General features: G+C 34.3%; 2 protein-coding genes across 5 annotated transcripts in view; one reads left to right on the top strand and one right to left on the bottom strand.

Moving 5' to 3' along the window:
* Positions 1-14,363, top strand: part of LOC123694704 (tyrosine-protein kinase Src64B) — a 64,179-nt gene extending 49,816 nt beyond the window's left edge. For 3 of the 4 annotated variants that reach the window (XM_045640214.1, XM_045640213.1, XM_045640212.1), the window contains 6 exons: positions 4,252-4,336; positions 6,978-7,115; positions 8,137-8,347; positions 10,739-10,992; positions 11,604-11,791; positions 12,284-14,363. In XM_045640214.1, the coding sequence (XP_045496170.1) occupies positions 4,288-4,336; positions 6,978-7,115; positions 8,137-8,347; positions 10,739-10,992; positions 11,604-11,791; positions 12,284-13,018 (1,575 nt within the window). In that variant the 5' untranslated portion in view covers positions 4,252-4,287 and the 3' untranslated portion in view covers positions 13,019-14,363. The remainder of the gene's footprint in view (positions 1-4,251; positions 4,337-6,977; positions 7,116-8,136; positions 8,348-10,738; positions 10,993-11,603; positions 11,792-12,283) is intronic. The other variant, XM_045640215.1, reaches the window with a different exon arrangement.
* LOC123694705 (adenosine 3'-phospho 5'-phosphosulfate transporter 2) lies at positions 14,350-20,304 on the bottom strand. The gene is made up of 6 exons (XM_045640216.1): positions 20,257-20,304; positions 17,022-17,461; positions 16,430-16,656; positions 15,781-16,007; positions 15,261-15,442; positions 14,350-14,783 (listed from the first exon to the last, which is right to left on the bottom strand). The coding sequence occupies exons 2-6, from the start codon at positions 17,312-17,314 to the stop codon at positions 14,606-14,608; spliced, it is 1,107 nt and encodes a 368-aa protein (XP_045496172.1). The 5' UTR covers positions 17,315-17,461; positions 20,257-20,304; the 3' UTR covers positions 14,350-14,605.
* Positions 20,305-21,174: the final 870 nt, after the last annotated feature.

Here is a 21,174-nt window from a genome sequence, read left to right as displayed (position 1 = left end):
TACTGGTTAAAAGCTGTAGTTTTAAAAATTTATAAGATCGGCTTATTATCATCAGGGCTCGGAACCGGTTTGAAAAGAGCGGTTAATTTAGATTATATACCGGTAAATATATCGTTCCTTCATTTACCGGTTAAACAAGTGAACTGTTTATAAGTAACCCAAATGATTAAGGTTACCGGTTACTTCTGCACAAACGGTTTTGACACCCAAATTAACCGGTTAATTCCTTTATTATTTTTGCCTCATTTTTTAACGCTCGCCACAAGATATAGTGAATCTAATATCTATACATATAATAAATCTGTAGAAGGGTCAATTCTGTAAGTACATTGAAAATATTGAAAAAATAAATACCAGGGGGTGTTACTGGATCGATACCAAATATGTGATTAAAAAAATTTTTGTCTGTCTGTATGTTCAGGCATCACGTGAAAACTAACGGTTCGATTTCGATGAAACTTGGTATAATTATACCTTATTATCCTGGGCATAAAATAGGATACTTTTTATCCCGGAAAATACGTAGAAAAAAATAAATCTTAATTTTTCCGCGCGGACGGAGTCGCGGACGGAAGCTAGTATCTAATATATCTAATATATTCTATTCTAAAATATAGTTTGTAAGTAAAGATGTATGGATGTATGGATGTTTAGCACACATATAGAGGGTAACTTGGATTAACACATAGTTTTTATCCCGGAAATCCCACGGGAACGGGAACTATGCGGGTTTTCCTTTGCAAACGCGGGCGAAGCCGCGGGCGGAAATCTAGTTATAAAATTCAAATTTCAAATATAAACTAAAATTGCGAACTTGAGTGCGATTAAGAATTTTGTAACTAAATGACTTCGCAACGTCCAGGCCCGTCGAGCGAGGGTAGCGGGGGCCGAGGATCCTTATGAAACTTGGTTTTAACCGGTTAATTTTCACCACCAAAACCAATATTAATGAAAAACCGGTATTTCTCATAAACCGGTAAAAACCGGTAAAGTGCAACCTTTAACCTAAATCAATTTCGGTTTGGGGTCAATGACCGAAACCGGTTAAGAATTTAAACCGGTTTCCGAGCCCTGATTATCATCGCTAAATCTTTAACAAGTGCAAGAAAGTAGGTCAAATATTTGCTGAATATTACAGGCTTATCATTATCCTGAAAATCTCAGCGTCTATATAAAAGTCGTCTGCGTTTTCTTTACGGTCACTTAACAAGTTCTTAATAATTTGTCCTTTTGTTACGAAGATTATTCTTGGTTTCAGGTTCGTTTTCCTTCCTGGTAATTATAATTTAGGGCACTACCTTTTTACTTTTAAGGTAAATATTACGAAAGTAAACTAAAATTCTATCGTTAAATCATTAAGGAAAAATAAATAAATGTTGTTTAGTACTTTAATATTATTTGGTCGATTTATGTGAGTGCATCTGTAAGTAAACTTAATATTTATCTTATTCAATAAAAATATCGGTCTGGATTCTGGAAATTAGTCCATAAATGGGTCCGTTAGCCAGAACACAATGAACTACACTTATGTTTTACCAATAATGCGGGCTCAAGATTTCGAGAAACTCGTGTCGAACACAGACGAAAGTTTTGTCAATACAGCCACGTGCCGTGTATAATAACGTCCGGTGTATTTTATACAAAACAGAACTGTATTATTTGGCTTATTAGTTATATCGATGGAACCGATGGAAATGGTATTCATAATCGGGAAAGATTGTAATTGTTTCATGCTCGGGCAACTTCACCATTTGTTACTAAAGGGTTGATCTTAAATAAATATTCTCTATTTCTATCCTTTTGTTAATGTACAGTAACGTCCTTATTATTATCAAAAGAAAACATTCTCTTGTCGTCACTAAGTTGTTTGAAATCTCTCACACAGATACAGGGTTAAATTAAGTTCAAGCTTTCATTCTTTTCTTTTAACTCTACCAATAAATGTGAAGTAAAATCGTTATATAAACCAGTGTTTTCTTGCAAACCTTTTAATTAAAATTAAAAGTTATGCAGATAGTTGCAACATACGATGTCGATGTCGATGACGACATAATCATATTACAGTCCATACCATTTACGAACTAACAGCTACGGCAAGAAAATGATTATCGGTTTATCAATAATCAGACCACGTGTCATTAAAGTACAATAACGTCCGGTATTTTATACGATGTGTCGATGCACGCAAACACGAATTCCACACAAGGATTATGGCGTTTTAAATTTACGTGATTTATCAGCCTTTCATCGGTGGGGAGACTTAATTGAAATTCTTTTGCCAGCTCGTGTTGTTGTGAATATAGTCATGGATACGGTTCACAGTATATTAATTGGGGATTTGAGGAATCAAAGATGAAAGACGAATAATATGTTTCAGTATTGTTAAGACTTGTAATCTTTCAAATTGGTTTGTGTATAGTTTTCTATTGATGTATGTATAGGTTCCAATTGCCTTTGTGGAGCTTAAAATATAGTTATGTTAGGTTATGTTGGAAGTCTTGGCAACTTCTCAGACAGAGTTAACTGAAAATGTGTGTACCGCTTTAAGACAAGAAATTTAATGTTAGTTTATTAACAAGTAATAAAGACCAGTGAAAATTCTACGAGACATGACGTGACTTAGTTATTAAATTTGTAACGAATAAGAGCCAACATAAACATTCTTTATTAAAAATTGTTATGAAAATGATACGTCGTTAATACTGACTATTGTATAATTCCGCTGAATTATTTTCATGCCTTGTTTCTTTAATGAATTCCAATGAAATTGTTGAATAGCAAGAAATATCGGCCGTAATAAAAGAAAATGTGTAAATTATGAAAATAAGATTCGGATCAGTTGAACGCAACACAAAGGGTCAAGGTTTATCGTAAGTACGTACTCATCTATTGAAATAAAAATCGAGTTTTTGAATATTTCATTCAATAAACCGCGAAAGTTTCAATGGAAATGCTTGCTTTAACGTTAATTGTAGTTTCCCAACTATTATTGCACTCGAAATACTTTAACTCGCACCAGGCTATTTTAATTTATTTTGCTTGTTACAGTTTAAATAAAAATAGAGCTTTTTCTGGTTTTAATCTCACATTCCTTTGGCTTCATCCCTTTGAGATCGCGCTTGATGATAAAAGAAATTTTTTAATGCGTAACTGTTTAATTTCTGCCGAAGAAAAAAACAATTAGAATTACGAGAAAGTTGAAGGAACAATGATTGCTATTATATCTTCAGAAACTTAAATGATCGATGTTCACATGGAATATACCTAAGAGAACTAAACTCGTCTCATTTATCAGATGAGTTTCGGGATGTATCCAACAGATACGTACCTTAAATATTGACTGAAACGGAAAGTTGATAAACTAACATAAATCACTGTCGATCGAACCGTTTCCGATCACGTATCGGCATTACTGTTATCTGCCAGTGTCGTGGGAACTGCTTGTTGATACAGCGATAAGGAAGACAAGTTGATAAGAATGATTAATGCAATTAGGATTAACGATTGAGCCACTATTGTCCAATGGTGTCTGACCTACATGTTCGGTTATACGTCAGAAGTAGAAAACTTGAGTAAGATAATCGATATCATCAATTTAAATATGGTACATTATAATTATTCAACTTATTGGTTATTAATAATAAAATGCTAAAAGATTACAGTCCGAAAATTTTGCGTATTTCCCAATGTTCAACAAAAATAATCGACGTTATTAAATATTATTATTAATCGATAATAATCGACGTTATATTATATAATAGTAATAAATTGGTAAAGTATATTTATATGTATTTAATATGTGTGCTATTGAATTTTTTATTGTTTGTAGAAAAACAGCAAAATAATATGGAACGAAATATAACAATTTAATAAACCTTGAAGTAAACACGTGCAAAATACTGATAACGTTGGCCGCACTTGATAGTTTCCATTCACGTATAGAATGACTTTTCATATATCGTTGTTCATATTTTGCAGAAATAGTTTCTTTTGAAGTGGTTTTTTTTATTTATTTCTTTACTAGAAATAAATTATTATATCTTATTGGGAAAACGGACTTATTAGGTTTATTGAATTAGTTAATCCAAAGCTTATTTCCTAAACATGCTCTTCCACAGTTACCTCGCTTAAACTTCATCGATAACGTAATACATATAACATTCTACACATAGATACTTCACAAGATGCCACTTTACAGGAATTAAATAATCTATGACCTATATTGCTAATATATCATATTATTTGTTTCAGAAGCGGCTTGGCGCGGCGTAGCGGGCGGGCCGCGCCATGGGTAACAAGTGCTGCAGCCGCCGTCACGACCCCGACAGACCTCTGGGTAAGTACCTAATGTACATGGCACTAAATCAGCTGATAAATATTGTCATGCTGCATTGCTGAGTTCCATGAAAATGAGTTGAAGCTATCGATTGTAGGAGGGTAACATTTTTGGATCTAGTTAAAAGTTAACAGGTTTTAAAGGTATCAGTTTTTTGGGTAACCAAAATTGGCTGGTGTTCGATTATTTTAAGTGTATTATGAGAAAAATCTTTGTTTTAGATTAGACCAAGTTATGAAACAATTATGCCAATTAACAATAAATAAGTCTATCACTTTAAATATTAATGTGAAAGAATAGAAGAATACATTTTCTAAATAATCATGAGATTACTTTTAATCTAAATACCTACCAAATACGAGAGTACTTTACACAACTTAATTTTAATTTAGTTTCCTACTTATCGAAATTATACTTTTGCGGGGAGACAGGGTGCCTTCAATGGCAAAGGTTTTAAGGGAGTTCCCGTTTGTTTACTTTGCAAGAGCAGGCAATAATCCTCTTTGCGGTTCTCGTTGAAATTATTCTAATGCTTCCAATGTTGTGGGTAAAGACCCTCAGGTAAACATTCTGTAATCCGAATAGCTTATTTGCGTCAGAAATTCTCTTTTATGTGATGAGATGGTTCGCACAATATAATAAGACTGTAATCTAAAAAAAGACGCTTTCACATTATAATGTTTCAAGCTCCAGTGTCAACCTGTGTCAGTAAAGTGTAAAGAATTTAATAATGGAAAAGTCGTTTACACAACGCCTCGACGGCTTCTGATTTTTCTTCGCAATTCGAAGAAAGCTCATCATTTTAAACCCATGTCACACGTGTCGAGAACAGTGTTTGCGTTATATTATTTTCCGGAACGATCCAATGTGCTAAAATGATCGGATTAACAACTTTAATTATCCTGCTACGAAAGACTTGGAAATCCCGGTATTTCAACGGAATTGCGTAAACAATAATATTTATAATTTACGTCAGTGAAGAATATTCAATCATACGAGTTAAACACCGCGAATCAACGTCTCAACGGAAACCGTTTCCACTCGAGAACAATGCCAAAGATATTTTCGCACGATATTTTAGCCTGCCCACTTAACTCATTTTGCGTATGTTTGCTTATTAATTCTTTCGTGTTACCACGCTTTGAGGTCATCTATGATGCAAACAGCGATTTTAATAACTAACCTATTTATGTTTTTTATAATTATTTTAATCATCACAGACTGACTGCAATTTAAGCTTCAAAGAAACAAAAGCTTTTCCTCGCGGTAAACAAATCTATTACTTACCTAAATAGAATTAACCTGGGTTTCTGCTTAAAGAAAAATTTCCCATTTAAAATTCATTTTTCTCAATAAAAAATACAAAAATAACGTTGACCTCGAAAAAATGGCCTCCAGTTATTTGATTCTTCCATAACGAGCGCTATGTCAAAGCTCAAAGTGCTTTACTTAAAAGTGACTACTTGGCGGCGCAAAAATACGCTAAGGGAAATATTATTTTATGTCAGCAGCCTACATCAATCTTTGTTTATCATTTACATTTGCGATAATAAAGTTGAACGAAGGCCAAAGACCTATTAAAGCCCAGTCAAGTGTAAGTAGCCTCTGTAGTATCAATACTCTCATCTCACGAACTATCTTCTGAATACAGCAGTGTTCCAGTTTCTTGGCGCCATTTCTGGTTCATTGCTATCTTTGTTGGCGATGAATGGCGACGATGGGGTCCCTTTTTAAGAGCAATCACTTAAAGAGCAATATCTGATTAAAGTTCTACGCCAATCATTGAAAGACCATTATGAATAATTTCATTCTTTGTTAGATATTTCAAAATAACGAATTGTAATAGTATTGAAATAAGCCGTGTTTATCTATAAACTTCTTCTGCTTACGTAATGCAGTGTAATATCCTAAAATTGGGACATGTGTCTTCAAAGAGACGTTACTTTTGATTTGTTTAATGTGACGAGGGAACTTTTCCTAAAATCTTGGATACAAAGAAAACGGATCTGAATATCTGAATGAAATGAAAGTCTTTTGATTTTTTTTTTTATAAACAGTATGATATATTTTTGTAGGAAAAAGGAAATGAGGTGATAAAATCATCACGTGGTGGAAATGATCCAAAGTTTAATACTACTGTTACTGTTATCAAGATATTATGTTTATGTAATACGTTTGTTAACACGGAAATCATTTTGAATTCGTACCACTATTGGCTAAAATGTATAGCTATACTGCGACGATAACCCGAAAACAAGCAAGTAGAATTATCTATCGGATTATATTCTGATTACGAGAATTACGTAAATCACTGTAAAATACAAGTTTGTGATTATGATTGGAAGTAACTTGAATGAAAGTCATTATTTAATGACCCGATTGTATCGTATCATATCTAATTAACTAGAGTGCGGAAGGATTTTAGACTAATTTATGGACCAGTTATTTCCATAGTGATTTTAACCATTATTGTCTATGTTCTTAATAAGATTATTTGTATAGATATTTGTTTCCTTTCGATTGCCTTTAATAGAAGAACACCATCACCCAGTTACTCGTGTCTTATGCAAACCTTAAATATTGGTCCACATTTTTCCAAAAATTAGAAAATAAAACTTAGAAGTTAATTTATATTTTACAGTATATCCAGCATACAAGAAGAACGAGGCAGGATTCACAGCATGTCCATCGTTGGAGACGAGGTACACCGGCGAGCCAAACAACCGCGCAGTGTCGCGCAGGCCGGCGGACATAGTGCGCACACGAAATCCCGGAGCATGTAAGTGTTGTAGATCTTCGTTTGTAGTAAATTCTAGAAGATTCAGTCATAGGTAGTCAATTCTATTCTTGCTTTGTAGTTGTAACAAGTTGAAGATACTATTGAAGGTAAATGTTGGAATGATAAATGTCTAAAGACTATCAGAGAATCGAACTTCGAAGGTGAGTGATGTTGGAAGTTAGGGCAGACAATCTTATTATGGTTGCTCCAATTGTCACAAGTTTGATAATCGATTTATACAACTTGGAGCATGTTCTCTCCTCGCTTATCAAAACAAGGAAAAATTTAACTCGAAGTTTGTTAACTTCAGAAACCATGAAAGATAATTATATTCCAGGAAACAATGCGTTTTGTACCAAATCATGAATTCTCTAAGTCTAAGAGCTTATTTAAAATTTAAAAAAGTAAGTTATGTCTTATGTAATCTTTGGTTCTAAATTGGGACATCTATCCCGGGCTCATAATTGCAGAGTTACATAAACCAGTTTCAACCAATGCGAACTGCATTCGCAAAATTAAAGATGACCTAAATTATGGTAAAATCATAAGATTCATGAATATGCACGTATCTTTGAAGCGAAACGAAGCAAATGGCTTTAGAAATAGATTTATTTTGTTTGTTCGCTTCTGAGAATATTCTCAATTTTCAATTGTATTCTCAAAATTTTAATACATTTTAATGTATTGTTAACAATTCAATTATACTTTTAAACAAGTTACACATAAATAAGGAGTTTTAAGTTTATTTCTATGTTCAGTTCTGTAACATCGCATACATATTTTAACATGATTTTGTAACACATAAAGTTGCACATAGGTAACAAAGTACAGCAACAGCTAGGTAATTTGCTGACAAGTTTATGAACATCGCGCGATTTTTCAGGTGACGCGGACGGTAACTTTGGCGTCAATTGACACAGAGTAAAAAATGCTACACTAATTGACTCACTTCATCAAGATTTTATATTAGTACAGCTAAATTAACATGGATTTATGGAGTAATTTGTTTGAATTAAATCAGGTATATCAAACGGAGGCCGTCGCGTAGTGAAGGCGCTGTGCGCGTACACCGCTCGCGCCGAGTCCGACATCTCATTTCGGAAGGGCGATCGTATGGAAGTACTGAGCGACGCGGAGACGGACTGGTGGCGTGTATTGCATCTCACTACGAGAAGAGAGGGGCTAGTGCCAGCGAACTTTGTAGCGGAGGAGAGCTCGGTGGAGTGTGAAGAGTAAGTATGGGAAAGGGGCAAATATCAATCATCAATACATATAATAAAATTCTAGAAAAGTCGTGTCTGTACAGTCAAAATATATAAAAAAAAAATTAGCAGGTGCTATTATTAAATCGATCCCAAACCCAAAACTGTAGTTAAAAAAATTTTTGTCTGTTTGTCTGTTTGTCGGTTTGTCTGTTTGTCTGTTTGTCTGTATGTTCGTGCACGCTAATCTCAGAAACGGCTTATTCGATTAAGATGCTGTTTTCACTAATATATTGTGGTAATCTTCATTTAACATTTAGTGTTTATTTCATGTCAATCGGTTCGTAAATAAAAAAGTTATGACCATTTAAGTATTCACGGCGAACATTTGCTAAGGCATTCTATACACTGTACGATAAAACGTAAGTTATCTGTTACAATTATTATTCCTGTAAATGTCCAAGTGATCATATATCGAAAGTGCCCAAGGGTGGGGGGGGTCGGTCAAATTAGAATTATTCTTACTTCTAGGTAAATTTTATACATAAAATGTCCTTTACGCAAAAAGATGGGTGATAAGTGTTTGACCGCTATGTGTGTCTGTGTGTGTGTGTCTGTTTGTGCCACCGTAGCTCGCTAACAGGTACGAATTAGATGCGGTTTTTTTAGTTAGGCAGCATATTTTCCGACGCTGGTTCTTAGATAAAGTGTATCAAAATCGGTTCATCCATTTATTTATTTATTTATTTATTTAAATAGGTACACATCACAGCTGACAATTTTGACTAATTATACACAAGTTTAATCACAATCATGTTGCGGTAAAATGCCAGCCAAATTGTGTGTACACAGCACAATTGAGGTTAAAAAAAATATATATTAAAAATTATATTATTTAGCACAATTCATAGATTCATTTCATTTCATTTCATTTCAAATACCTACATTACATTCAATCACATAAAATACAGTTAAGTCAATAAATACCTACATTACATTCAATCACATAAAATACAGTTAAGTCAATAAGTACCTACATTACATTCAATCACATAAAATACAGTTAATTCAATAAATACCTACATTACATTTATTATACCTAGGTATATTATTATAGGGGTAAATGTGGGAATGAAAAAAACGAAAGTTGTCAAATATAAGTATTAAGTACCTAAGTGATATATTAAATGAAAGTGAACGACCTATCAGTAACAAATCGGTTCATCCATTTATTTAATATAGGTATAAAAGTGGTAATAAAAAAATGAATTTGTCAAAAATATACTCAAGTGACATATCATATGAAAGGGCATGACGTGTAAAGTTAAATTAATATGGAGGTAGAGGTAGGTCTCGCTCATTTGAAAATATTACATGAAAATAAGAAACCGAAAGGAATAAATAATTATTTTACAAACTTCCCGACGATCTTTAAAATTAAGTACCATATATGTATTTTGATAATGAGGTATATTATGATGATGTTGGCATGGCAGCCCCGACGACTTTGTTTTTTTTTTATAAATATTTAAAATGGTATTTATTTTTAAAAATCTTCGGGAAGTTTGTGAAATTATTTATTCCTTTTTCTATGTATGCACTTTTCTTCGTAGTGCTGTTTTTTTTTATTTAATTTTTATTGCACGGTCTAAACGGTTTAGTTACTACCTACAGGCGTGAGACAGGATTCAGGAAAGATCTGATTTGGATTTTGTGCTGGATTTGATAAAAACTGAGTATCGATTAAGCTGATCAGTTGCTGCGCGATACATAGTTAAAAACATCCATACAAGGAAGGAAGGAAAATAAATTTGCTCCCCTCCCCCCTGGTGCCTAAAAATAATATGACATAATTTAAAAGAAATTTTACGTAGAAAATTAATAAGGCATTTTTTTGTATTGTTTAGCTCAGTTTAGTAATAAATTTTACTTACAGTTCTTTTAATTATTTATGGTAGTCTGTGTTTACTCAATAATTTAAGATAAGTAGTAACTACTATGCAGTCACTATTCCACGCGGACGAAGTCGCGGGCACAGCTAGTTTGAAATAAAAATATATAATTAGTTATAATATTTTATAATATTTTTTTAAATATTTATAATTGGCCTTTGAGGGACAATTTGTTTGGAAATAACTTAATAAAATAAAAATTAACATGTTGCTAGACCTATAAAATATGATAAGATAAATGACAGATTTATACAGGTTAGATTTATTTATATTTTATTTTTTAGGTATCATAAAATTAATTTAATCTTTTTATCTATTGGAATTTGATTCAAATGTTTAATGTACACTAAAAATCGGCCTTCTGAACGATACTAATCTAACCAGTTACTTTCTTATTTATTTAAAAATGTTACCATGCTATTCATTCCATATGACAGCAAAAACTTAAATCTATCTTTTTTCTTTACAGCTGGTTCTTTCCCCACGTATCCCGGAAAGAAGCGGACAAACTGCTCTTAGCGGAAAGCAATCCGCGCGGCACATTTCTAGTTCGTCCAGCGGAACACAACCCGCACGGATTCAGTCTCAGTGTGAAAGACTGGGAGGAGGGCAGGGGATATCATGTGAAGCATTATAAAATTAAACCTCTGGATAACGGAGGGTTCTATATAGCCACGAATCAGACATTCCCAAGCTTGCCGGCGCTGGTTATGTCGTATACAAGTGAGTTTTTGCTTTGGAATTTTACCAGTTTTTTTTTATACAAAATGTTTTTGAAGAAAATTTCAAATAAACTAAATGTAATTTTCTGGCTTTCTCAAGAATGATATTATTATAGATCGTTTCTTGTTCGAGTTTTTTTTTCTTTTAAAGACTTTACAGTAATATTATTCCTCGTCTAACTAGTAAAAAGGCAGAAATTTTTCATATTCTATGTACATTGTACATAATATGTATAAAGATAACGTATACGCAGAAAAATTTGGTGACCTTTAAACAGTTGGCCTGTTTCGTTGTTCTAATTCTCATTTCTATTTCTATGTTTATGCTAACAATCCATTCTGTGGCCTTTATTAGTGCTGTGGTTACGATCAGCTGAATCACCAGCTCCGTTGCCCACTATAACATAATAAATAAAAGAGCGTGCACACACGTGTCAGAAGTGAAACTTCTTTGGCACAATTCAAAGATACCAAAATCATTGCCTTATCCATGACGTGACGGTATTGCGGTATAGAGTTGGAAATTTTACCCAACGCGCCTAGAAGTTTCACTTCAAAAATAGCCACTAACCCAAAAGCAGCTAATAAAAATAAGGAATACTGACATGTTAGGGAACGCGCTAGGCCTGTGCCACGTGCTGGCGCGGCCGTGCCCCAAGCCCGAGCCGCAGATGTGGGACCTCGGGCCCGAGCTGCGCGACAAGTGGGAGATTCCGCGCGCGCAGATACAGCTCATCAAGAAGCTGGGCCAGGGCAACTTCGGGGAGGTGTACTACGGCAAGTGGTGCAACAGCATCGAGGTGAGTGCAGCTGGTCGGTAGAACTTGACCAGATAAGGAGAAAAACTACAGGTTCAGAAAAACAAGCCAGGAAAATTATTTAAAAGTGGTAAAATAACAAAAAAAATAACAAAAAATCTTGTTGAACTTAATTGAAATAGTTTAACAGGCGATTTATAGTCTAATATATATTATAAAGGCGAAAGTTTGTAAGTATGGATGTATGGATGTTTGTTACTCTTTCACGTAAAAACTACTGAACCGATTACAATGAAATTTAGCACACATATAGAGGGTAACTTGGATTAACACATAGGATAGTTTTATCCCGGAAATCCCACGGGAACGGGAACTATGCGGGTTTTCCTTTGCAAACGCGGGCGAAGCCGAATGCGGAAATCTAGTTGTCGATAATTTTGACATTAAAGAAACTCAAGAACGAAATCACTTTTTACCCTTTTATGTTACCTTACTTCTTTTTTATCGCAAATTAATAAATATAATTATTTACAGGTTGCCGTCAAAACTCTTCGAGAAGGAACGATGTCCAAGCAAGCATTCCTGCAAGAAGCTGCCATTATGAAAAAATTCCGTCACAAAAGATTAGTAGCGTTATATGCGGTGTGCTCCACACAAGAGCCTGTCTACATCGTCCAAGAATATATGTGCAAAGGTTCGTTACTAGAGTTTCTCAGAAACGGCGAAGGAAAAGCCCTCCATTTCGAAGACTTAGTCTACATCGCCGCTCAAGTTGCCTCCGGAATGGAATACTTAGAATCTAAACTCCTAATACACAGAGATTTAGCGGCCAGAAACGTCTTAATAGGTGAAAATAACGTTGCCAAAATATGCGACTTCGGTTTAGCTAGAGTTATAGAAGATAATGAATACTGCCCCAAACAAGGATCTCGCTTCCCGGTCAAATGGACGGCCCCCGAAGCTATTATATACGGACGGTTCTCTATCAAAAGCGACGTTTGGTCGTATGGTATACTGCTAATGGAATTATTCACATATGGCCAGATACCGTATCCAGGTTTACACGGAAAAGAAGTTATAGAACAAGTTGAGAGGGGTTACAGAATGCCAAAACCGGTCGGCCATTACTTACCTGATGACATATACAGGCTGATGTTACAATGTTGGGACGCGATACCAGAAAAACGGCCCACATTCGAATTCCTGAACCATTACTTCGAATCCTTCACAGTGACCAGTGAGATACCGTACAGAGAAGTTCAAGACTAGTGCTGTGCCTGTGATAAACTCGGATAGTGAACCTCCTTAGTGCGTTGGGAATAGTGATGTGCTTTCGTGTTATACGAGACAATGTAGGAACGGACTGTGTGAGATTGTGTAGGGTCCTTAGCGAATAAATGGAATTATAAAGCATTTGTAATTTTATACGAACTTTCAACATGTGCTTATAATTCCCATTTTTAGTATTTTTATACTCGAGCGTGAACAATACAGGAACGTGTGAGCTTCATTATTGGTCGGCTTTTTTATTCGTAATTGGCTAACACACGCACGGATCATGTCCATGAGAGTAATTCTAAATAATTATAGTTGTGCAAACTATTTTCTTATTTATCGATTGTAGCTTAAGCACGTAGGGTTATTTTGCATTGATCATAAGCAATAAGAAAAACGAACTGTCTAGATATTTTCATATTCTAATGTGGTGTGATATTTTTATCACATATTGTAAATGATCTGAATTCACGCTTAGACGCGTTTACCTTCATTTTATTCACAGATGTTATATTGTTATTTATATGGGACAGAAACTTGGAAGTGCGAGATTATCTTTACACACTTATTACTTGGTTTAAAAATGAATTATTTTACATTTATTATTTGCATCATAAATATTTTATAATTTCTTTTCCATAGAAGATATTTTTACATTTGCACATAACAGAAGCCTGTATTTATATTGCGTACAAACATTACCTGTCCAAAAATGATAAATCCTGTTAATATTGTTGATTTGTGAACTGTAGAGTATAATTTGCGAAATTTTGTAACGTTTTCATAGATCATTTGATTGTACCAATAATGAATGTTTTGGGCTCCTTTGCGAATACCTTCAAATATAAGAGAACAATGTCTAAATGCAACTGGTCCAAATATAAAATACTGAATTTTATGTGCAAAGGGGCCAATGTTTCATGTGAACATAGCTTTAGGACCATATACCAAAGAATTATTGTACATTAAGTGCAAACGGTTGAAGGAGGCGTATTTAATTTTTAGCGTAATTAGACTTTGTGACCTGTGTAACTTTAATTATTTGACCAATAACCTTCACAACATGTATATGGCTAAATTGTATTATAAATTTAATTAAAAAAAAATTGTTACAATTCCGACTGATCACAAATATACATTTACTTTTGCGTTTCAAAAGTATTGAGAATGCTTTAATCACTTATCGTTCTTGTTCTAGAATTTACGAGATCAATTGAGAAATAGTGTCTTAACATTCCAAATAATCGAAACACTTTAAATTTGGACACTTTTGTATGAAAACGATTACATTTATAAGATTTTGTACATACAATGAAATAAATGTCATTGATATATAAAATGTATTTTTATTTACATAATATCACTAAAATAATACAATTTCCTTTAAAAATAATACACACAAGTACAAAACATTAATTCATCTCATTTCAGCAACTGAAGTAAAAACAATAAAATGTCTATTCATAAAATTGAATACACAAATGTTAATTTGAGCTTACATAACATAAATGACTGACCTATAAATTTATATTTCATTTATATTATATAAATAAATTCTCACTATATTATCTACAATTTAATCTACACAGTATCTGTGTACATTTTGCTCTTAATCCTAAGATATCTGTATTCAGACTGGTAAAATGATTGCATGTATTGCCAACATTTGACAAAAGGCCTAGGAACGTAATTGGGATGTTTTTTGCTATAATGGTTTAAATATATCGCCAATACAACCAGCATACCGGACCAGGCATACCTGAAAAAGAAAATTATTACAATAAGACAAATTTTCACATTTAATCTACCTATTAGAAGATTTAGATTAAGAAATATATTTTACTAGCCTACTACCCGCGGATTCGCCCGCTTTGTCTAAAACCGAATAAATTATATAAGTACCTACTAAAACCCTCCTCTTCAATCACTATCTATTACAAAAATCGCATCAAAATCCGTAGCGTAGTTTTAAAGATTTAAGCATACAAAGGGACAGAGAAAGTGACTTTGTTTTATACTATGTAGTGAAGCAGCAGTTTATAATAAAAAAAGTCTTTCATTTAATTAAAAAAATCGGTTATGTTGTCATCCTTAATAATTTAGCCCTAAGACGGAGAAATCTAGTACTTAATCTTTGTTTTGTCAATGACTTAATGGTAGGAAGTTTTAGATTCTTTTTTTTTTAATTGTGTCATCAAAAAATCTGCACAAAAATGTGTTCAGACGAAATACTTACTGAAAAACGAACGGCTTGCTAAACAGCAAGAATGATATAACAATAGACAGTGCCTTCCTCATAGTAGTGACAGTGACTGCTACGGTGGCACCACATATCCTTACAAGTGTTAAAACTGCTTGTAGACCCATGTACCCACACACGCTTAGGAAGAAAATATTTGAATACATTGTTGTAGGTTCCTGGAATGGAATATTAAAATTTCTTCATTATATGCAGTCCATGTTTGGGTTAAAAATGAATAAAATATATAGCATAGCCTATACATAAGAAATAATTCAATATAATATAATATTATAGCTAAAATAGCATAAGTGAAATAATTTTCAAAATTCGTTTTATGGCTGCAGAGATTACCACCATAGATTAGATATCCTTATTGTAGGAACTTTCCATAAGTTTAGAAACATAAACAGAAGTTACAACTATGCTCATTAAATGATAATACTTTTCAGTATTAATCACAGTTCCTACTAAATAGTTTTCAAATTTACATCTTAAAATATAAATAAGAATATACCTCTGAGCAGTACACAAAACCATCCCTCAAAATGCCACTAACTCCAGTTATTACAAATAAATACAAGCTGGCTATCGCATATGAGTAGAACACCACTTCATTATTTGTAGCTTGAAACTGTTTCATTGCTTTCTCTTGTACATTACCAATGATCGCATCACACAATAATGCTAGCGATATCACAATCACACCGATTATGTCAAAGTTTGGTGATGTTTTTGAATCAGCTGGGAATAAAAATATATAACAGTTAGATTTATATAAACAGACCTTTAGAAATTGAAATCATTCTTGTATAGTGAGCAGCTTGTGGTTTTTACAATTTTGTGCCCTTAGGTTAAGGACTTATAAATTTAAATATTATCTTGTGATAAAGGTTTAATTAGATAAATTATATCCTAACAATCTTTGGAAGACTGAGCACATACTTGCTGATATCAATAGATGAGTCAAAGAGATGTGTTATGCATCAGATTTTTCCTCAGAAGAAGGCTCTGGTTTTATAGAATCAACACATATTGTTTCTTTCAAATATTAATTTTAGTTCAATTCAATTTTCTATTGTTAATCAACCTAAACTGCCTTAAAAACTTTTTTCTTTCATTGCAAACACTATTTTCAATACCCAAAATTTAAAATTAACACTCACCCAAAGTAAACATAGTCAATCCAACACACATAACAATAGCGGCAACATAATCTATGAAACCGTATCTTTTTCCCAATATAATAATGCTGCCGATCATCACTGGTATTAACTTGCAGCTTTTAAATATCAACTGAGTTGGGTAGTTTAGATAGCTCAGTGCTAAATTGGATAATGACATTGTGCCCAAAGTGAGTGCAGCAAGAATTGCATATGTTCTTATTGGAACCCTGGGAAATAGAAAATGGTGGAATATATTTAACTGGTGATTTGTACGGCATAATAGAGCTGTTAATATGCCAATGATTTTTTTTAGTTGTGAAAACAAGATTGAAAAAATTTCTCATTAATATTTGAGGTAGAATAAAATTGATTTAAAGTTACCTACTTTTGGTAATCATACCCAGAGTCATGACAAATAATTCATGGATTTCCTAGACTAGGTTTATAAGTTTAACCAAGAGAACAGATTAATATCAATACAATATTATAGTTTATCTTGATATATGCCATTTATTGGAAGGTTATCATTAATTGGAAATCAATGTATTACTTAAAATGTAAAAGATTATACAGATAATGCAGATGTACTTACTTCCTTTTAATTGGATTTCTTATAGAAGCTTCCACATAACTGAGAGCCATAGTAATTAAAAATTGCACGAAAGTTATATAAAGGCTCACAGGTTTCACTTCTGGTTTTGCAAATATTAATTCCAAAAAGTATCCATATGCTAGGTAAAAAGTAAACACAAAGAAGCAACTTAACGAAAACTGTACTACAATACTGTATTTAGTTATGTCGAAGCAAAGAATGTTCACTTCTGATTTTTGACCCCCATTTTTAGGATCTTCTATCCTTATTATAGTTTCCTTTGGTGAAGACATGGTTTCAGAAATTTGTTTATTTTATAATATTTTGATTTTAATTATTGTCACAACATTATGTTATGTGTTTTATTTCCTTAAAATAAATATTATGTTGTTATTAATTAGAAGACAGTCTGTAATCAACTAGCAGTTTACTGACGAAATCTGAAAGTTTGAAAATAAATTATTACAAATTACCTATAGCTGAAAAATAAATAAACTAGGTAGGTAATTAGGTATAAAAGGCCCTACTCACGGTTCAACACAACCCACAATCTGCTGACACAATTTGTTGAAGTCGCGATTAGCTGAGTCCACACCGGACGATCCACCGCGATCCGATCGCGCGCGGCAGGCGCGCGATCCAAAGATGCGGGCGGTGTGGACGTGCCGCGCGCGATCCATGCACGCGTTTTGCCGCGCGCGATCCCTACCTCGTGCGATCCGTTAGCGGGCGGTTTTTGTACCCGCAGCCCGCTTCAAAGGTGCCTCAGTTGCGTGATGCGCGCGGTGTGGACGGTTGTGTTTTGGTTCGCGCGATCCACCTCACCTCAGAAAGTCATGGATATCTCGGAAAGTCGCCGTCTGATATCGTTGTACAAAAAATTTCCATGTTTATGGGATCCCAAGGATTCGAATTAGACAAATAGAGGTGTCAGGGATGATGCATGGCGTCATATTTCTTGCGAAATGGGGAAGTCGGCCGAAAATCTGAAGAAAATATAATTTGTATCATTCTTTCTTAGCTTGTTATCCAATAATGAACACAATATCTCAAATTGATTAGCATTCATTCTTGCAAAGTTGTGTTCCACTTCATCTGAAACTAACTCTGCGTACAGCTGAGTCCCAGATTCCAATCGATTTTTGTAAAGTTGTTTCACCCAAAACCGTCGATTTCTTTTTTTTGATTTTTTTCGCAAACATTTCAGTATAATAAAAGTTACTGCTGCAACCAGAGGCGGCTCGTGACAAAATTTTATGGGTGTTCACTTGAAATAAAACACTGAAAATACATGGTGTAAAGCAGTACAATTTAATTAAAAAAATACTTATAAAGGAAATGCATACGTCTTTCTTTTTGGTGTGCAAAAATATCTATAATTTGACACAATCTATTAACCTTCGTAAAATATGTATGTTTTCATCGACACGGTCATTGAACTCGCGTATTGACTTTCGGTACGCGGAATCTAGTGCTTGTCGTCCGATAGACGCCAATTGCAGTTCATTCGACAAATGGTTAACTACCGAGATTGTGAATGTTTTTTCATCTTGATTGAAAGATGAGCTAAGTCGTCAACGCCCGTTTCAGTCCAAGCACTCTCACCTCCGCCGGCCGCGCCCGCTTCAAATAAAAGACACGGAAACGGGAAAACAAAATTGCTTTCATGTTCATCACAACCACAGAACCACGGTGTTTTCACATATTGTTCGACTTTAAACACACGCGTGTATCTTTTCGTTTTTGTCGTACATTTTTGCGTAAGGTCAAGATCAGGCCGTGGCGGTCCCTTAGCTTTCAATTCAAGCCGAATTTGTAACGTTTTAACACACTTTTTAATGAACGCCACATTATAATTGTCCATTTTAACACTCACAAGTAATACTGATAACTACAGGCTATTTCAACAGTCAACACGTATCTTATGATTTTAATTAGAAAATTCCCGAATATACATTCGCGCGCGTGCAGTCAAGTTGACTAGAGTGTTTGTTTATATAAGCAACGTCGCGCGATATCGCTGTATTGTGTACGGGTGCCCGGGCGTGCGGTAAAAACGGACCGGCAACGTTTGCGGGAGCGGCGCTCCGAATTTTGCTATTTTTTCATAGAAAATCTTCTGTTTCACGCGCAGGACTCTGACAAAACTATCTCTTTCACTCCTATTGGATTTCGTATTAGAAAATGTACTAAATATTTTTTCATTGGAGCGCAATCGTGAGCGCTCCGCTACGCGCGTTTTGTTTTATAATACAGTATTATACCTACAGGTGTATGGGATGATGGAATGATGGATATTATATTCATTAGTATTGCCAATAGTTTTTTACGATTACGATTGATTTTAAATAGTAATAATTAATATTAATAATGAAATTAAGGAGTATGATTTTATTATAATTATTTATGGGAGTTCACTGCACCAGCGCTCCTTAGGGCGAGCCGCCTCTGGCTGCAACGGCAAGACGCCGCCGTTGTACGTGTGACTCCATATCGTACAAGAGTTAGACTGGCTGAATCACGGATCGCCTTAGGATCACTTGGAGCGCATATTTTGGATCGCAAGTTTTTAAAGTGGATCGGCCTAACATGATCCACGATCCATGCTCCGCGATCCTGGATCGCGGATCGCGGGATCACTGGATCGTCCGGTGTGGACCCAGCTATTGAGCGTTCTCTACTCACGATTCATCCAACCCTCAATCTGCTGATACAATTTCATTCCGCGATTGCTTGCCACAACGTGTGCACGTCACGTTGATGCCTGGCCTGATGCTAAACCTCAACGCAATAATACGCATTATTAATGGATATACCTACTAATTTATGAAATATAAGATAATTATCTTTGTAAAGCTTGTATTTTTTCCAATTTTATTGATAGATTTCAAGGGCTATAAAGTATAAAATATAAACATCTTCCTCAAACATGTAAAAATGTCTTTCCCGCGTTTATTTCAAAACCGCCATTTTGCGATTAACGCGGCAGCGCGATTGAGCCGAGATTGGAGCAATCACAATACTCACGTTTCAACACGCACACAATCTGCTGAGACAATTTGTCGGGTTGCTTCCGCGCCGATCCAATACGCAACATGTTGGGTTACGCCCCCAACGTGCCCTCAACTATACTATTCACGACACAATCTGTCAGCTCACTGCAGATTGTGTCAGCAGATTGTTACTGAAATTGAATCGTGAGTAGGCTACTTTATGATTATGTACTGATATTTACTTTTTATTTTTTATTTTGCCGATTGCCACTGTTCAAGTAGGTAGGTACTAGGTAGGTACCTACCAAGAAGCTTATATCTAATACACTGGAGATTGCATTATGACCATTAATTTGTAACAAGAAAATATGACGTTGAATGACGCCTGTATGTTTTTTATCCCTTTCACACCTAACTTGGCAAATTGGTGTGAAAGGGATAAAAAAACATACAGGCGTCATTCAACGTCATATTTTCTTGTTACAAGTCAATGGTCATAATGCAATCTCCAGTGTATTAGATATAAGCTTCTTGGTACCTACCTACGTGCAATCAGCTTTTATCTGTCAAAGTCAAAGTCTTAGATTGTGGCAAGATTGTGGTCATAAGCACAGAGCAAGTAATGTCATTATCATGGAAATATATTATCTTTAATTCCGTGATCAATAACAAAGAGGATATAACCTACAGAACAGTAAAAACAAAACCACTACGTTTTAGTAATTTAGTCATTAGGAAATTATAGGTACCTAGGTACTGACTTGGTTGACTTGACAAATTACAGATGGATGAAAGTCGCATAAAAATTCGCATTCACTTTCATGTTCTTCGTTTCATAAAAATAAATATTAGATACTCACTAAGTTAAATATAACAATAACGGTATATTGTACATACATTATATTAAAATTATTAGCCAATTAATTTTTTATACAGTGACATCTTGTATAGGTATATATTTAAAATAAGTTTAAAACTTAGATCAGCGAACTAAACCGAATAATTTATATCGTCATTTTTATTGCTCTTATGTCATTTTCAATAAAGCTATTAGCTATGTGTGCTGTCATTTCGCCGCTGCACTGTACGTACACGGTGCTTCTGTGTGCGTGTAATGTTGCCAGATATTGAAAAATTTCACAAATTTTTCCCCGACTACG

This window comes from Colias croceus, chromosome 9, assembly GCF_905220415.1.
Source record: "Colias croceus chromosome 9, ilColCroc2.1".
Lineage (NCBI taxonomy): Eukaryota > Metazoa > Arthropoda > Insecta > Lepidoptera > Pieridae > Colias > Colias croceus.
This window is presented reverse-complemented; position numbering and strand designations above follow the sequence as displayed.